This window comes from Ranitomeya variabilis, chromosome 1, assembly GCF_051348905.1.
Source record: "Ranitomeya variabilis isolate aRanVar5 chromosome 1, aRanVar5.hap1, whole genome shotgun sequence".
NCBI lineage: Eukaryota > Metazoa > Chordata > Amphibia > Anura > Dendrobatidae > Ranitomeya > Ranitomeya variabilis.
In genome coordinates this window covers 1060471525-1060490069 of record NC_135232.1, presented here as the reverse complement: position 1 = coordinate 1060490069, position 18545 = coordinate 1060471525, and the positions used below count along the sequence as shown (strand labels likewise).

The following is an 18545-nucleotide window of genomic DNA, read 5'->3' as shown; positions in this document are numbered from 1 at the left end:
ATTTCACAAAAAAATTATTTTAGCCTCAATTTTTTCATTTTTACATGGGCAACAGGATAAAATGGATCCTAAAATGTGTTGGGCAATTTGTCCTGAGTACACCGATACCTCATATGTGGTCACAAACCACTGTTTGGGCGCACGGCAAGGCTCGGAAGGATAGGAGCGCCATTTGCCATCCCCCACAAGTGACCTTATTTTGGAAACTAGACCTCCCAAGGAATTAATCTAGATGTGCAAGGAGCACTTTGAACCCCCAAGTGCTTCACAGAAGTTTATAATGCAAAGCCGTGCAAACAAAAAATCAGATTATCCTGAGTACGCCGATACCCCATATGTGGGGGTAAACCACTGTTTGGGCACACGTCAGGGCTCGGAAGGGAAGTAGTGACGTTTTGGAATTCAGACTTTGATGGAATGGTCTGCGGGTGTCATGTTACGTTTGCAGAGCCCCTGATGTGCCTAAACAGTAGAAACCCCCCACTAGTTACCCCATTTTGGAAACTAGACCCCCCAAGGAACTTATCTAGATGTGTGGTGAGTAGTGTTGAGCGATACCTTCCGATACTCAAAGGTATCGGTATCGGATGGTATCGGCCGATATCCAAAAAATATCGTATATCGCCGATACCGATACCTGATACCAATGTAAGTCAATGGGACACAAGTATCGGAAGGTATCCTGGATGGTTCACAGGGTCTGAAGGAGAGGAAACTCCCCTTCAGGCCCTGGGATCCATATTCATGTAAAAAATAAAGAATTAAAATAAAAAATATGGATATACTCACCCGTCCGGCGGCCCCTGGACCTTACCGATGTAACCGGCAGCCTCCGTTCCTAAGAATGAGGAGTGAAGGACCTTCGATGACGCCGCGGCTTGTGATTGGTCGCGTGAGCGGTCACGCGACCAATCACAAGCCGCGACGTCATCGCAGGTCTTAAAACTCACTGCATTCTTAGGAACGGAGGCTGCCGGTTACATCGGTAAGGTCCAGGAGCCGCCGGACGGGTAAGTATATCCATATTTTTTATTTTAATTCTTTATTTTTTATATGAATATGGATCCCAGGGCCTAAAGGAGAGTTTCCTCTCCTCCAGACCCTGGAAACCATACACTGGGAACTTCCGATTCCGATTTCACAAAAATATCGGAACTCGGTATCGGAATTCCGATACAGCAAATATCGGCCGATACCCGATACTTGCGGTATCGGAATGCTCAACACTAGTGGTGAGCACTTTGAACCCCCAAGTGCTTCATAGAAGTTTGTAACGCAGAGCCGTGAAAATAAAAAAAATCATTTTTCTTTCCTCAAAATTAGCAAGCAATTTTTTATTTTCACAAGGGTATCAGGAGAAATTAGACCCCAATAGTTGTTGTCCAGTTTGTCCTCAGTACGCTGATATCCCATATGTTTGGGTAAACCACTGTTTGGGCACACATAGGGGCTCAGAAGGGAGGGAGCACCATTTGACTTTTTGAATGCAAGATTGGCTGGAATCAATGGTGGCGCCATGTCGCGTTTGGAGACCCCTGATGTGCCTAAACAGTTGAAACCCCTCAATTATAACACCAACCCCAACACACCCCTACCCTAATCCCAACTCTAGCCATAACCCTAATCACAACCCTAACTCCAGCACACCCCTTACCACAACCCTAACCCTAATCCCAACCCTAACCCTAACCACAGCCCTAACCCCAACACACCCCTAACCCTAATCCCAACCCTAACCACAAGCCTAACCCTATTTCCAACCCTAATCCTAACCCTAACTCTAGTTCCAACCCTAACCCTAAGGCTATGTGCCCACGTTGCGGATTCGTGTGAGGATTTTTCGCAGTTTTTGAAAAATCCGAAGGTAAAGACGCACTGCGTTTTACCTGCGGATTTACCGCGGATTGCCAGTGTTTTTTGTGCGGATTTCACCTACGGATTCCTATTGAGGAACAGGTTTAAAACGCTGCAGAATCCGCACAAAGAATTGAGATGCTGTGGAAAATACAACGCAGTGTTTCTACGTGGTATTTTCCGCACCATAGGCACAGCGGATTTGGTTTTCCATAGGTTTACATGGTACTGTAAACGTGATGGAAAACTGCTACGAATCCGCAGCAGCGGATCCGCAGCCAAATCCGCACCGTGTGCACATAGCCTAATTCTAACCCTAATTGCAACCCTAACCCTAATTCTACCCCTAACCCTAATTGCAACCCTAACCCTAGTTCTAACCCTAATTCTAACCCTAACCCTAGTGGACAAATAAAAGTAAATACATTTTCTTTATTTTATTATGTTCCCTACCTATGAAGGTGATAAAGGGGGGGGGGGTTATTTTTATTTTTTTTTGTTTTCATCACTGTGATAGAACCTATCACGGCGATCAAAATGTACCTGGAACGAATCTGCCAGCCGGCAGATTCGGCGGATGCACTGTGCATGCACCCGCCATTTTGGAAGACGGCGGCGCCCATGGAGAAGACGGACGGACACCAGAGCTCGGTAAGTATGCGGGGGTGGGATCGGACAGCGGGGGGTGAGATCGGACTGTGGATAGGAGGACGGAGGGGAGCGGAGGACAGTCGGGAAGGGGTTAAAGTCACCAAAATATAAGCACCATTTGAGTCAATTTTTGTGAATAATAAGAACAGGGGGCAATACAAATGGTGGCCACAATTTTCAGGAGCAGCAGCCGTGACCCCCGGCCGCACCCTGCGGGCCGTGACCCCCGGCCGCACCCTGCGGGCCGTGACCCCCGGCCGCACCCTGCGGGCCGTGACCCCCGGCCGCACCCTGCGGGCCGTGACCCCCGGCCGCACCCTGCGGGCCGTGACCCCCGGCCGCACCCTGCGGGCCGTGACCCCCGGCCGCACCCTGCGGGCCGTGACCCCCGGCCGCACCCTGCGGGCCGTGACCCCCGGCCGCACCCTGCGGGCCGTGACCCCCGGCCGCACCCTGCGGGCCGTGACCCCCGGCCGCACCCTGCGGGCCGTGACCCCCGGCCGCACCCTGCGGGCCGTGACCCCCGGCCGCACCCTGCGGGCCGTGACCCCCGGCCGCACCCTGCGGGCCGTGACCCCCGGCCGCACCCTGCGGGCCGTGACCCCCGGCCGCACCCTGCGGGCCATGACCCCCGGCCGCACCCTGCGGGCCGTGACCCCCGGCCGCACCCTGCGGGCCGTGACCCCCGGACTCCCGGCCGCACCCTGCGGGCCGTGACCCCCGGCCGCACCCTGCGGGCCGTGACCCCCGGACTCCCGGCCGCACCCTGCGGGCCGTGACCCCCGGCCGCACCCTGCGGGCCGTGACCCCCGGACTCCCGGCCGCACCCTGCGGGCCGTGACCCCCTGACTCCCGGCCGCACCCTGCGGGCCGTGAACCATTGGACTCCCGGCCGCACCCTGCGGGCCGTGAACCCCGGACTCCCGGCCGCACCCTGCGGGCCGTGACCCCCGGACTCTCGGCCGCACCCTGCGGGCCGTGACCCCCGGACTCCCGGCCGCACCCTGCGGGCCGTGACCCCCGGACTCTCGGCCGCACCCTGCGGGCCGTGACCCCCGGACTCCCGGCCGCACCCTGCGGGCCGTGACCCCCGGACTCTCGGCCGCACCCTGCGGGCCGTGACCCCCGGACTCCCGGCCGCACCCTGCGGGCCGTGAACCATCGGACTCCCGGCCGCACCCTGCGGGCCGTGAACCCCGGACTCCCGGCCGCACCCTGCGGGCCGTGACCCCCGGCCGCACCCTGCGGGCCGTGACCCCCGGCCGCACCCTGCGGGCCGTGACCCCCGGACTCCCGGCCGCACCCTGCGGGCCGTGACCCCCGGACTCTCGGCCGCACCCTGCGGGCCGTGACCCCCGGACTCTCGGCCGCACCCTGCGGGCCGTGACCCCCGGACGCACCCTGCGGGCCGTGACCCCCGGACTCTCGGCCGCACCCTGCGGGCCGTGACCCCCGGACTCCCGGCCGCACCCTGCGGGCCGTGACCCCCGGACTCTCGGCCGCACCCTGCGGGCCGTGACCCCCGGACTCTCGGCCGCACCCTGCAGGCCGTGACCCCCGGACTCCCGGCCGCACCCTGCAGGCCGTGACCCCCGGACTCCCGGCCGCACCCTGCAGGCCGTGACCCCCGGACTCTCGGCCGCATCCTGCGGGCCGTGACCCCCGGACTCTCGGCCGCATTCTGCGGGCCGTGACCTCAGACTCTCGGCCGCATCCTGCGGGCCGTGACCCTCGGACTCTCGGCTGCATTCTGCGGGCCGTGACCCCGGACTCTCGGCTGTGTTCTTCCATTACTAGAGCACGGTTAGCCCAGTAATGTGTGATAACCGGTCACTGGAATCCCTTTTAACTCGCTATCCATCAGAAATATATAGGAATAGAAAACAAAAATGCACTTAACCCATAGGGGGCTCAAAAGAGACGCAAGAAGTTAGTAGAAATACAACTTTTACCTTTACAGTGAAATGTGTACTAGGGCAGAATGACGTATTCAGGCTCAGCGATGAATACGATATAAATATGTAGCAGCATAAATCATTTCTCTAGAGCGCCGGACTCTGCTTCACACATTCACTGTTTAGTCAGGTGGAGGAATTTACAGCCATATACAACACAGGTCGGGAGACAGTGGGGGATGTGTATAACGCTGCCAGCTTCAGAAAATGGAACAAAAAGGGTTAAAGAAAAAAAAAGGTACTGAAATTTTAATACCTTTTTTGACACATTACAAAAAATATGAGTCCATATGTAAAACTCCCAGCAATTATCCCCTATTTGGATTGCAAAACTCAGGCTGCTTTTAGAAATCCATAATATAGCTGCATTTTAAAAACAGCTTTAGGCTATGTGCAAACGTCTGGAATTTCCGCGGCAATTCCGCAACTGTGCTGCAGGTAAAACGCATGCGGAACTGGCATGCGTTTTCCCGCTAAACACTAGCGTTTTACAAGCGTAATTAGCTTGCAGACTGCTAGCGTTTTCCAAGAGATCTGTATCATCGCTTGGAAAACTGATTGACAGGTTGGTCCTTGACAAGTGTGACCAACTTTTTACTATTGATGCTGCCTATACTAATGAATGTTAAAACACATGTATTTTATGCTGTACTTTTCCTGCCAACCCATCAGTATTGGCAGCAGATTTTTCTGGTATAAATACTGAACCTGTGCACATAACCTTACACATTGAAGATTTTATCAGCCAGAAGAGGATCACATGACCTGAGATTGGCTTCCCTATAATGCCTTGCAGCCATCACAAGACGTGGTATTGCTCAGCCAATCAGCAGGGACCATCACAGCCTTTATAAAAGCAGTATCAGGGAATATACACTGCTCAAAAAAGTAAAAGGAACACTTAAACAACAGAATATAACTCCAAGTAAATCAAACTTCTGTGAAATCAAACTGTCCACTTAGGAAGCAACATTGTTTGACAATCAATTTCACATGCTGTTGTGCAAATGGAATAGACAACAGTTAGAAATTGGCAATTATCAAGACACCCTCAAAGGAGTGGTTCTGCAGGTGGGGACCACAGACCACATCTCAGTACCAATGCTTTCTGGCTGATGTTTTGGTCACTTTTGAAAGTTGATTGTGCTTTCACACTCATGGTAGCATGAGACTCTACAACCCACACAAGTGGCTCAGGTAGTGCAGCTCATCCAGGATGGCACATCAATGCGAGCTGTGGCAAGGTTTGCTGTGTCTGTCAGCGTAGTGTCCAGAGGCTGGAGGCGCTGCCAAGAGACAGGCTAGTACACCAGGAGATGTGGAGGGGGACGTAGCATGGCAACAACCCAGCAGCAGGACCGCTACCTCCACCTTTGCGCAAGGAGGAACAGGAGGAGCACTGCCAGAGCCCTGCAAAATGACCTCCAGCAGACCACAAATGTGCATGTGTCTGCACAAACTGTTAGAAACGACTCCATGAGGATGGTCTGAGTGCCCAACGTCCACAGATGGGGGTTGTGCTCACAGCCCAACACCGTGCAGGACGATTGGCATTTGCCATGGAACACCAGGATTGGCAAATTCGCCACTGGCGCCCTGTGCTCTTCACAGATGAAAGCAGGTTCACACTGAGCAAATGTAACAGACGTGACAAAGTCTGGAGATGCCGTGGAGAGAGATCTGCTGCCTGCAACATCCTTCAGCATGACTGGTTTGGCAGTGGTTCAGTAATGGTGTGGGGTGGCATTTCTTTGGAGGGCCACACAGCCCTCCATGTGCTCGCCAGAGGTAGCCTGACTGCCATTAGGTACCGGGATGAGATCCTCAGACCCCTTGTGAGACCATATGCTGGTGCGGTTGGCCCTGGGCTCTTCCTAATGCAGGAAAATGTAAGACGTCATGTGGCTGGAGTGTGTCAGCAGTTCCTGCAAGATGAAGGCATTGAAGCTATGGACTGGCCCGTCCGTTCCCCAGACCTGAATCCGATTCAGCACATCTGGGACATTATGTCTTGCTCCATCCACCAATGTCAAGTTGCACCACAGACTGTCCAGGAGTTGGCAGATGTTTTAGTCCAGTTCTGGGAGGAGATCACTCAGGAGACCTTCTGCTGCCTCATCAGGAGCATGCCCAGGCATTGTAGGGAGGTCCTACAGGCAGGTGGAGGCCACACACAATACTGAGCATCTTTTCCTTGTCATGAGGCATTTCCACTGAAGTTGGATCAGCCTGTAATTTGATTTTCCACTTTGATTTTGAGTATCATTCCAAATCCAGACCTCCATGGGATATTCATTTTGATTTACATTGATAATTGTTATGTTTTATTGATCTTAACACATTCCACTATGCAATGAATATAAATTTGCAACTGGAATATTTCATTCAGAGATATCTAGGATGTGGTATTTTAGTGTTACCTTTTTTTTTGAGCAGTGTAGCAGTCATTTTGGGGTGAATCTGGATAGTGGGATGATGTCATAGCTCACAGATTAGCCATAGAGATCAGGAGAGAAAGCCATAATAAGCCAAACAAACTAATGTGCTACAGCACAGTGATGAAGACTAGTGTGTGAGGAAGGATAAGGTCATACACATTTTTCAGGGCAATTGGAGGCTTTGGAGTACATTCAATTCACGACAAATTGGGATTTTTATGGGAAATTTCATTAATTCTAGTACATTTGAAAAGATCAGCTCATCTCTACATTTAATAAAAAGTGATAAAATCAGAAAGCATCGTACCTCTCCAGACATGTCAGGAGCTAGAGGAATGGCTGGCCACAAGGAGGAATAGACTCCAAAGAACACGATCCATAGCAGGATACTGCCCCATATAGCCACATGGCTGAACTAGTGAGAATACATGAAACAAGATATAGATTTTGAGAAGAAAAACAAATCCTAACATGATGCAGGCATATTTCTCAATGTATCAGCATTGAATAGGAACCTGATCGCTCTTAAAACTGCCATAAAGTAAGCTGCTCATGAGGCAGAATTGCTCCGCACCTGCATAAGCATGCGCACAGAGTGGCGTAAAGGCTCCATAGAAGGTCAATGGGACTGTACACCACTCTGTCTATACGCTCAATCAGGAACTGAGCTCTTGTGCCTGATGGGCCTTGTGCTTCAGATCAGTTTCAGTTCAATGAGGATTTCTTGACCCGGACACCCACTGATGGGAAGAACAAGTAATGGGGTATAATACATAAAAAACAAGGCGAGATGGTTGGTACACTTTAACAAAATAGACGCAGTAAACAGTATGTACTTGGAAATGAATGATATTTTAAGATTCATGACTTTCTATCCTATATACACTGAATATCATGGTTTCTATGCGCTCTGTATTACTGTGGTTGTCCAGTACTTTATTATTGATTGCCTATCCTTAGGCTAGGTCATCAATATCAGATTGGTGGGGTCTACTACCTATACTCCCTCCCAAATAGATGTTCCTCATGCTGGTTGGATGTGATCTGTTCAGGCTTGCCAACTTTCCTTTTTTCTTTGTCTGGACGGCTTATCAAAAAAATCACAGACAGGCAATATTTATGGACACATTGGAAAACCATAATAAATCAATATGACTGTAAGTGATATGCATCTCCAGACCATAATTCTGATATTAAAATATAGGCTGCATTCACTGTGGACTGTAAAATGATGATAATTACTGTTGTAATAATCTCTATAAATGTAGTCATCATTAAAAAAACAAACAAAAAAAAAAACACTTTACATTTTTCTTTTTACACACGTCAGAAAAGTGACCAATTTTTATGGACTGTTTTGGAATTTCTGGACAACCCTGGATCGGTTGTGGAGAGGAGCTACCCAGCTACATGAACTGTGTAGTGGTCGCTGCCGGGTGCTGCAGATCCAATACTATGCAAAATCATTAGGCATGGACCTGCAATACACCATTGTGCCCAGTATACAGCTGTGTGTTTCCGCTCCACGACTACGGACATCTGGACAGAACATCTTATTAGTGGGGGATCTGGGTATAACACCCCACTGATCTGGTACGATGACCTATCCCAAGTATAGGTCATCAATGCAAATTACTGAACAACCCCTGTAGCTAATACAAAAGCCATCTTTGCCCATAACAAATTATATATTTCCTTTATTTATATTCTGCCAAAACATTTCTTCAAATTGTTTTCTTACCATGGTCCAATGAGATGTTTCTAATCCCGCTTTTAGGCAGACGGTTATCACCACAAACTAAGACAAGAATATAGATGGTCATTACATCAGACAACACACAAATGAGAACTGTGAGGGCGGCTTATCCTCATTATGCAACATTTTGTCAAAAATAGGGGTGTAGCTCTAATGGGCAGCAGTGGGACAAGGGTCCTGAGCCTGTAGGACCCAACAATAAGAGGATAGCAGCGCTATAAAGAGGAAGTGCAGAGATCTGATCAACTTCCTTTTGTTTCTAGGCCCATGAGTGGAGGAGGACACATCTCTGCAGTGTCTAAAATTAAAAAATATATATAAAATAAAGAATCCCTACTAACGATTATCTCAAAATATAACATCATGACAATAACAGTTTCATGCATTTTTCCCCTTTGCAGGCTTGATGAAACACCCGTCTTATTAAATGTGGGCCATTATGTCTCTCATATAGATACCCGTTTGCTCAGTAGTAACTTGGCAGAAAGAAGTCCGTCTTTGATGGAAGGAAATGAGGAGGGCAAAAACTAGAAGTTTAACATTTTAAGCATAAACTAAAGATCGAATAAATTGCATTAAAAATAACGACATCAAAAGCTTCAGAAGGACGCCATCAACTTACAGTGTAAACGATGTTTCCCAATAAAAGGTAATCCGAGGTTTTCCCATTTGCAAACACATTATCTGAATACATAGACGAGAAAAGAAAACCGTGACATTATCAAATATGTACGAGCCGGCCAAATAAAAAATAATTACAAAGCAATGTCGATATAGTCAACTCTCCGTCTTTTTTAAACCCACCTCTTTACACGTTTGCACAATGCTCTATTTTGTACCTCCTCACTCACACCTTCCTCATCGCGCACCCTCTCAAACTTTTGTACCCTACCCCTCTCTTTTGGACACTGGCCTCTGTCTATGTCCTACGCTCCCGCCTCCTCTCTGTCTTCTACTTCCTTCTCTCTTTCCTACACCCCCTCGCTCTCCTTCCTACCCATTTCCTAGCGCTCTCCTTTTTTCTACACCCATTTCTTATCAGACGTTCTTTCCATTTCCTACCTCAATCTCTCTTTCCTACCCTTTCACTCTTCTGTACCTCAAACTCATCCATAGCTCTGTCATGTGAAAAAGGAGCAATCCGCTCACCGGTCCGGGTCAGCCTGGCTTGACAAAAGACTATGTAGGTCTGAAACATGTTGCCTGGGAGCACAGAGGATATTTTTCTGCTCTTTTCATTTTTGTGCTGTTTTGTTCAACCATTTTTTGTGTCTTTTATACTACAGATTTAATAAAGCATTTATTTCAAGAAGATGAGAGTGATGGCTATCGTTTGGACTGTTGCGCATCTTTCACCTCAACAAGTTCAGCCATATTGTGCACATAAAGCCCACACACCCTTGACCACTTTTACACGGTTCATACTGGGCCTTTCTGCTAAACAATTTAACTATTTGTCCTAATTCCCGTGAATTGGGAGTGGAACAAGCTGCCCATGGATTGTATATATGACCATACACAAAACTTGTCAATCATATAGAGATTCCGGACCCATCGTATGTAAGTAATGTATAATGAGCGCCGTGGCTTTTCCATAAGTCAGGCAGCACATTCCAGCTGACCACGCCACTTTACCCACAAGACACATCAAGATACTGTATTCAGAGAAATTCTAAATCTGAACTTCAGGACAAGGAGTCAGAATGAGCCATATAATGCACAGTGGATGGATAAAACGTTGGCAATTTTCATGCAGCTGTAAGATGTCCTATCAGGTAATAGTCAGGGTGGAATAATATATGTAACCTCTGCAGAAAACCTGGTAGAAAGTTTCCTTAGGAAAATATAGTGAAACAATATTTACTCTGTGGATTGATCTACAGCCAAAATATTGGTTTCAGGACAAATTTCAAAAGAGAAATCACCTGCTCCTACCTAAAAAGCTAGAAATGGAAAAAGAAAAAGTTGGTAATTTGAGTCACGTGGTTTATGCGGATAAATGATCCGTATTTGAGAGTTCTGTTAGCACGTTTACTGGCATAAAACGGGCACTAGGGTTACAGTACAAAGTAAACAAATGTAGACGGCAGCATGCACCGTGTAGACGGCAGCATGCACCGTGTAGACGGCAGCATGCACCGTGTAGACGGCAGCATGCACCGTGTAGACGGCAGCATGCACCGTGTAGACGGCAGCATGCACCGTGTAGACGGCAGCATGCACCGTGTAGACGGCAGCATGCACCGTGTAGACGGCAGCATGCACCGTGTAGACGGCAGCATGCACCGTGTAGACGGCAGCATGCACCGTGTAGACGGCAGCATGCACCGTGTAGACGGCAGCATGCACCGTGTAGACGGCAGCATGCACCGTGTAGACGGCAGCATGCACCGTGTAGACGGCAGCATGCACCGTGTAGACGGCAGCATGCACCGTGTAGACGGCAGCATGCACCGTGTAGACGGCAGCATGCACCGTGTAGACGGCAGCATGCACCGTGTAGACGGCAGCATGCACCGTGTAGACGGCAGCATGTACCGTGTAGACGGCAGCATGTACCGTGTAGACGGCAGCATGTACCGTGTAGACGGCAGCATGTACCGTGTAGACGGCAGCATGTACCGTGTAGATGGCAGCATGTACCGTGTAGATGGCAGCATGTACCGTGTAGATGGCAGCATGTACCGTGTAAATGGCAGCATGTACCATGCAGATGGCAGCATGTGCCCTGGGCGCCAACATGACAGGGCTGTGGCGGTGTATTAATCTTTGACAAAATCCTAGGAGGGCTTAGCTATGAGGCCACATACACAGCTTCATATTAGGACGTTGTATGGCTGTTGGATGATACTCCATGCCGCTCCACCTTATGGGCCTACACTTGAGAGAAGCTTGTTTTACGGCATGCCTAAGAGCACGTTGTGGTTGTTACTCTCCTGGATTTGTATGGCGTTTCGGCAGAGCTAAGTCTATGGGCACCATAACAACTTGTATGGAGTCTTAATACGGCCATGTCCAAGACTTGTAGGAGGAGTGGGAATAATGGGCAGAAAAAAAATGAAACCGATGATCTGGAATTCTTAAAAAAAAAAAAAAAAAAAACAAAAACATGGAAAGAACCATTTTTCAAGTACTGGAGATATCCTAGCATGTTTCTGGATCATGCAGTAGCCTGGAAACTCTGATAATATGGCATCTTAAATAAAGTATCAGCATTAATGATAAGACAGACTGCTAGGACTTATTACCTGCGAGTAAGTAACTTCAATCTTAAGAAAATAAAAATGAATGGTCAAATCAGGCTACTTCATGTTCTCGATAAGAGGATGTGTCTTACCGTGCTGAAGAGCCGTCAATGGGAACCAAAACAAGATAATACTATGGAAGAGGCCATTCAGGCAATGAACCCAAAAAACCTGGAAGAATACAGAAAGAGTAGAGATTCATTTGTAAAGATAGAAGCTGGCGAAGCATGACCTCTCTTTATCGATGTGCAAGAAGTGTGACTGTCAGGACACCAGCCCAACTCTTTACTATTTGGCAGGCAAACAGGCAACACTTTTCTCAAGTCAGCAACAATGTGTTGAGAGAAACAATAATAACAAAGTCAAAAAATTAAAATGTAATCAGAAAAAATAAAACGAACCATTTATCAATTACAACAAAAAAATATTAATATTACAAATGAGTTTATTCAGTATGTAAATAATAACATCTGCCCATTAGGTTACATGTACAAGATTATGGCTGCGGTAACATTGCGACGACCATGTAGCAGCCTCCAAGTGTGATCAGAAACACAGGTTTTGCATTTGATAACAGTTATAAAGATGCAACATAATGAAACATTCCATAAATCAGATAATAAACCAATGAATAACTAAACATTTTTGCCCCCGAGTCATCAGTGTTTACCCAAGAAAACCAGGTAAAATGCTATAAAAATTCGAAAAATTCTTGCACTTTGCGAAGTGGTGCAAACATGATCAGTTTCAGTGGGCGAATCATGGACCGGATGAGGCACTGTGTACCAAATTATTCAAAAGTGGCAGCACTTCTTACACAGAAATGGTACTCCAGTCCCTAAGCGAGTTATCATTTCTGGCATGTGTCTCTTAATGGATTTGGTGCATATTATTCCTACGCGTATGAAACACTGGTTGTAATGAATCGGGGGCAAATATGGAGATCATCGGGGGAAAAAAATACTCCATCTTTAAAAGTGCATCAAAGCAAGCGAAAACTTAAAAAATGTCAGACTGTTTTCTAATGAAACATGTATTGGAAAGCAACACAAAGTTGACCTGGAGTTAGTTTTAGGCCATGTGTCACTTATTTGTGGGGGCTCGATGAATGTGGCACACTGCACTGAGGAGGGACTATGGGGCACCGGTAATAATTAGTGATGAACAAACATGCTCAGATAAGGTGTTATCCGCCATGCTCGAGTGTCTTCGGAGTGCTTGAACACTATGTTCGAGTCCCAGTGGCTGCATGTTTCGCGGATGTTTGACAGCCATAACACATGCAGGGATTGTCTAACAAACAGCCGTGAGACATGGAGCCGGGGGAGACTCGAACATATTTTTCAAGCCCGCCAACGACACCCAATTAGCGCACATTATCCCAGCCCGTTCGTTCATCTCTAGCATATTATAAACACGAGAGATATTCATATTTATTTATGGCAAAAAATGTCAAATACGTACAATTTATTCAAATACCTACAAGAGAAAAAAAGTGCGGCTCAGAGCCACAACAACATTAATAATCAGGCCTAGTGAGCCGCTGGAGATTAGAGGTGCATTCTTACACAAAGTGGCAACCATATTGTAAGGTCAACATCCAACCGGGAAAAGACCCCCGCATGGGGTTTTCATTAATAGTTAATCAAGTAATAAAAAAATCCACTTTGCTCCTCTTCCATTCATTAGCGGCTGAGCGAGTTCTTCTTCATTCAGCGTGCGCATTAGTGTTGATCTCATTTAACGCTTGCCACCTATTAACCCCATAACTGGCAGATGGCCGAGCGGCCCTAAACGTTCCCTGCACCTCGGTTACTGCATCGTTACCTCCGCGTTTTCTGGGACAGGCAGCACAGGTGGGTGTAAGATAAATGAGTTTCTTTGCTCCCATTCTCTGGGCCACACTAGTCACATACTAATCCTGTAACCCCGATGGGGCCTTTTTAACCTTTCACCCTCCTTTCCATAACAAGCATCTCGCATACCTCACACTATAAATGAAATGCATATATTCCCCAACCTATTCATTCGGCATAACATTAAATACAAATAATGATTGTGAGAGGAGGTGGAATATGAAATTTCAAGACTTCGTCCAGAGAAAACAGTCGGAGTATCACTGGGTGGTTTGCCGGATTTTTGATTAATTGCATTATTCCCCATTTGTCAGGTTGCTAGTCTCAAATCACTTTCACATAAAATACTTTTTCTCCGCTTCGTGTCTTTTCTTTTTTTTTTTCCTCTTTCCCAGCCATAGAAAGTTTGAAACCCTGGAATATTTGAAGTTACAAATGCCAAGATAAGCAACATAATACTTTAATTTTTCAGTAGAAAGTTGATGCAGAAAATTCTGTGTTCTGAAGTCCTGGCCTATTGTAATGATAGATAATTGTTTTTATGACAACGCGAGACTAATACTTGCTGTGGGAGAAATAAAAAATTTAAAAAAATAAATAAAATGTTGATAATTTATAAGCAAAAGTGAGCGAGTAATGCCAGAGAAAAGATACAAAAGGTTGTTCTTGTGTTTTTCTTCAGCAGAGTATATAGGATTTGTGTTCATGGTAAATTGTTCTACATGGATTTTGTCACCTTCTAAACGTCGACCATGAAATCCTCAGTCTGACTTTGATTATATTGACGTGAATTCCCTTTTTCCATGTAAAATGCGCTAACGTGTTGCAAGCATTTGTCCGAAGAAATAACAATACTAATCATAAGGAATGATGCGGCCCCGAGTGATGACAATGCCTCGCCTCAATGCCTCATCTTCTCTTTATTCTTTCAGGCAATTCTCCAGAGTGGTCGGTAATCCATTAGTACACATAATGACAAATACATAAGGCATGACATCTAAAAGGACAGGTTACAATTGCCTATAGCAGACAGCTTCATTTACGGAAAAAAAAAAGAGTTTTTGTACAGTCTGGATAAGCAATGTGTATGGCACACCACAACCGGGCAGCGCAGAATTCAATCCAATGTTTCGTAACTTTTTCAGTGAAATCGACACTTATTTTTCGATCATGTTTTATCATTATTGTTTTCTAAACATTACTTTAGAACGGTTTTATATGGAAAACCCAGCTAAGACCCGATCTTCACAGGTGATTTGAAAAAAATAAAAAAATAATAAAATTACCGCTTGTAGAATAAAATGACACCTGAAAGTAATAAGATCTAAAAAGAAATACATATACATCTACGAATGTGGGACAGAGTGTTCCAACCTGGGCAAAAGAAGTTTAGTATTTAAATCAAAATTCTGTCTTCTAGCAATGGAGCTTCTAATATTAAACAATTATTAGTATTCAAGGATAATTCTGTTACAAAGGACTGAACAGTGGTTTTCAAAGTTAAAGTGATTCTTTGGGAATAGAAAAAAAAAAACCAAAAAAACCCCGAAGGAAATGTCATTATAAATAAATTCCTAAATACATTTAATTAGCAAATCACAATAGTTTTTTTTTTTTTTTTAAGAGCGGTAATCACTAGAGAATTAAAATGGCAGTCACGTTGCTACAATGTCAGATTGTTAGGACAGGGGCCTGTGAGCATGTGCTTTAGAAAGCTCCGCCGCGGTGACCTGGAGATACTTATATTGTTATTCAGAAGGACAGTGCACACAGCAGCGTGACCGAGCTCTTACCTCAGCACCCACTGGTATCGTCAGTATTAGATCCTGAAAGACAGGGTGGACAGCAGTGAGAGCAGTCTCTTTTTTACCTCAGTACCTCTGGTATCTCCAGTATTAGATCAGAAAGACAGGGTGGACAGCAGTGTAATTGGGCACTGCTAATTTCAGCACCCCTGGTATCTCCAGTATTGTAACGTAAAGACAGGGTGGACAGCGCCTTTTTACCTCAGTACCTCTGGTATCTCCAGTATTACATCAGAAAGACAGGGTGGACAGCAGTGTAATTGGGCACTGCTAATTTCAGCACCCCTGGTATCTCCAGTATTGTAACGTAAAGACAGGGTGGACAGCGCCTTTTTACCTCAGTACCTCTGGTATCCCCAGTATTAGATCAGAAAGAAAGGGTAGACAACAGTATGCTCAGCCTCTTCTTACCTCAGCACCTCTGGTATCTCCAGTAGTATCAGTGCTCACAGGCCCCTGTCCTAACACTTTAGAACAGATTTCTCTCAGTGAAACAAGGCAGTAGCCATTTTGATTCTATAGTGATCATCTCACTGGACAAAAACTGAGATTTTCTAATTAAATGTTTTTAGGAATTTCTTTATACTGCCATTTCATTTAGTTATGTTTTTTTTTTTTTATTCCTGGTGAACTGCTTTAAGATGGCAATCAGAAATTGTAGCATTCTTTCCTAATATAAAGTTATAGGCAGCACTGGGCAAAATACCGATGGCTAGGTTAGGTAGTGGTTGTGAATTCACGCATTTGTTGGTTTCTCATTATGAAGCTGTTATAATCATCCCAAATTCAATTTTTTATTCATATAAAGAATTTCTGCTGCAGTAAGAAGTGTAACATAAGGACTAATGTACTCTACAATGCAAACTCTGGGATCGGCTGCCATATACTGCAAAGTTATATTCTATAAACATTAGACAGGACTTCTAATCCGTAATAAATCACTGCTGTGACGGGGTCTACATAAATGCTTTTGCTTATCTCCCACGTGACAGGGCGCTGTGACTTTAAGACCTAGCGCACGTGACCGGCGGCAGTGGCTGTATGACCGCTACCGCCGGTCACGTGCACGTATAGGGTAACACACTGGGTTTAGCACTTTACAGTATATTTTTGGAACTTCTCAGATGTCCTACAAGCTCACGTCCAATTACTATAATGACCTGCAGAGACGTATAAAGTGACGTATAAAGTGACGTTTCATATGAATATTTATATCTGAGGCTCGAAAATCCTGTTTAAGTCAGGAGCCTTTTTGATAGAATTTCTGCCCTGAATTGGTGTTTCTCGCCTTATTTTACCTTATGTTCACCATTTTACAGCTTCCATATACATTTTAATTACGTGTATATATGATAATGATGATGACGGATTCTATTACACTCCTATCCACAGCAGAATTCACACTTCTGCTCGGTTCTGAGCTTAGACTGACCCACACTCCCTGCTTGTTCGGATTTACATGCTGAACGTCTTGCACTTGAAATTCTCTATTAGGTGGCAAAACAAATCAGACTGCAAGTTTCATAAAGGTTCTAGTAGCAACCATCAGGAATCTAATGGCAGTGTGTGCAAAATATACTTGCAAGATAAATACAGCCATGTTTCACATAGTTTATGTATTTTATGTCAGTAATTAAAGGTGTTGTTTAGTGAAAACAAGTCATCACCTATCAATAGGACAGGTCATAACTTAGAGGGGTTCTCCGGTCTTAAGTTACAAGTCTGCAGTCACTCTATATGACTGCAGACTTAGGCATCCTCACATTGTGCGCATTCTCCGATGCTGGCAGTCATGTGATCACAAGTATATAATTTGCATTCTCCCGGCCACACTCCGACTAGACTGTTTCCAGCCTCACTCAATGCACTTGCGTTGAACGAGGTCAAGCCAATCTAGTCGGCACGTGACCACGTGTATGCAAATTGGAAACTTGCTGTCACGCCACCACAGCTCCTAACACGGGAGGAAATGTCTGCGATGTAAGGATTCACACGTCTGCAGTCACATAGAGAACTTGAAGACTTGTAGCTTAAGACTGGACAACCCATTTAATAATCGGTGAGGGTCCAATCTACAGATCAGGAAACTTTTATACAACATGGAAGGGCAGGTCAGATGCTCGACTGACTACATGCATTCTCCATGGGCTTATGAGAAGAAGCCTAGCGCAGCGGTCGACAGGTGCACGGAGCAACAGGAGCATGCGCACTCCTGGTATACCAATTTAGGCTGAATTCCCCATCCTCGCTTGCCCCCGGTTTCCATATTACAGTTTATGCACACAATGGAGGTACCCAGATGATACAACTAAGGTACCAAGTGTCAGGTGAAATATTCTCCATGCAGATACAATATATTACAATTCTTTTAAGGAGTTATCTGGTAGAGAAAATTCCTAGTAATGCCTTCTTAGCCAACACAGGGACTTTCCTTATTAGGCACCTGCGCACAGCGTCTCTCCTTGAAGGACCAGGTATGTCCTACGGTGTATTGTGGAATCATGCAGGAGAATCCAACCCTGGCCATGAAGTTCCCCCACAAAACAAGCTCTGGGGTCCTAACAAACGTTCTTTCCAGGTTTGAACTGTCAGATATTACAAAAGCTATGGTTCGTTATCAGGGGCTCTGATAGAGGAAGAGGCCACGCAACCACGAGTTGATGAAGAGATGAGCCTTTGAGCCCTTCTTACGAGTCTTAACACTTACTTTAGTATTGAAGTCAAGAGCTTTCTGTGACGTCTTGTACAGTTCTGGATATTTTAACATATTCTCTTTGCGACAGGATCTTTCAAATATTCCGAGGGTCAGCGGAGGAAGAGCGGTGAACATCTGAAGGACAGTAAGACAACTTAACAAGTGTTGTGTTGACACGACCATATAATAGTCTATACACGAAGCCTGAAACCTACCACATTGTACAGACCAATGCACCATCGCTCAAACAGGATCTGTCCGGAGAAGCCATTCATGAAGGCAAACCAAAT

General features: G+C 46.0%; 1 protein-coding gene across 5 annotated transcripts in view; it reads right to left on the bottom strand.

Moving 5' to 3' along the window:
• The window catches only part of ATP8A1 (ATPase phospholipid transporting 8A1), a 263767-nt gene that overhangs the window by 25604 nt on the left and 219618 nt on the right, over positions 1-18545 (bottom strand). For all 5 annotated transcript variants that reach the window (XM_077279834.1, XM_077279833.1, XM_077279835.1 and 2 more), the window contains 6 exons: positions 18471-18545; positions 18268-18390; positions 11992-12070; positions 9277-9338; positions 8640-8696; positions 7206-7313 (listed from right to left, as the gene is read on the bottom strand). In XM_077279834.1, the coding sequence (XP_077135949.1) occupies positions 7206-7313; positions 8640-8696; positions 9277-9338; positions 11992-12070; positions 18268-18390; positions 18471-18545 (504 nt within the window). The remainder of the gene's footprint in view (positions 1-7205; positions 7314-8639; positions 8697-9276; positions 9339-11991; positions 12071-18267; positions 18391-18470) is intronic.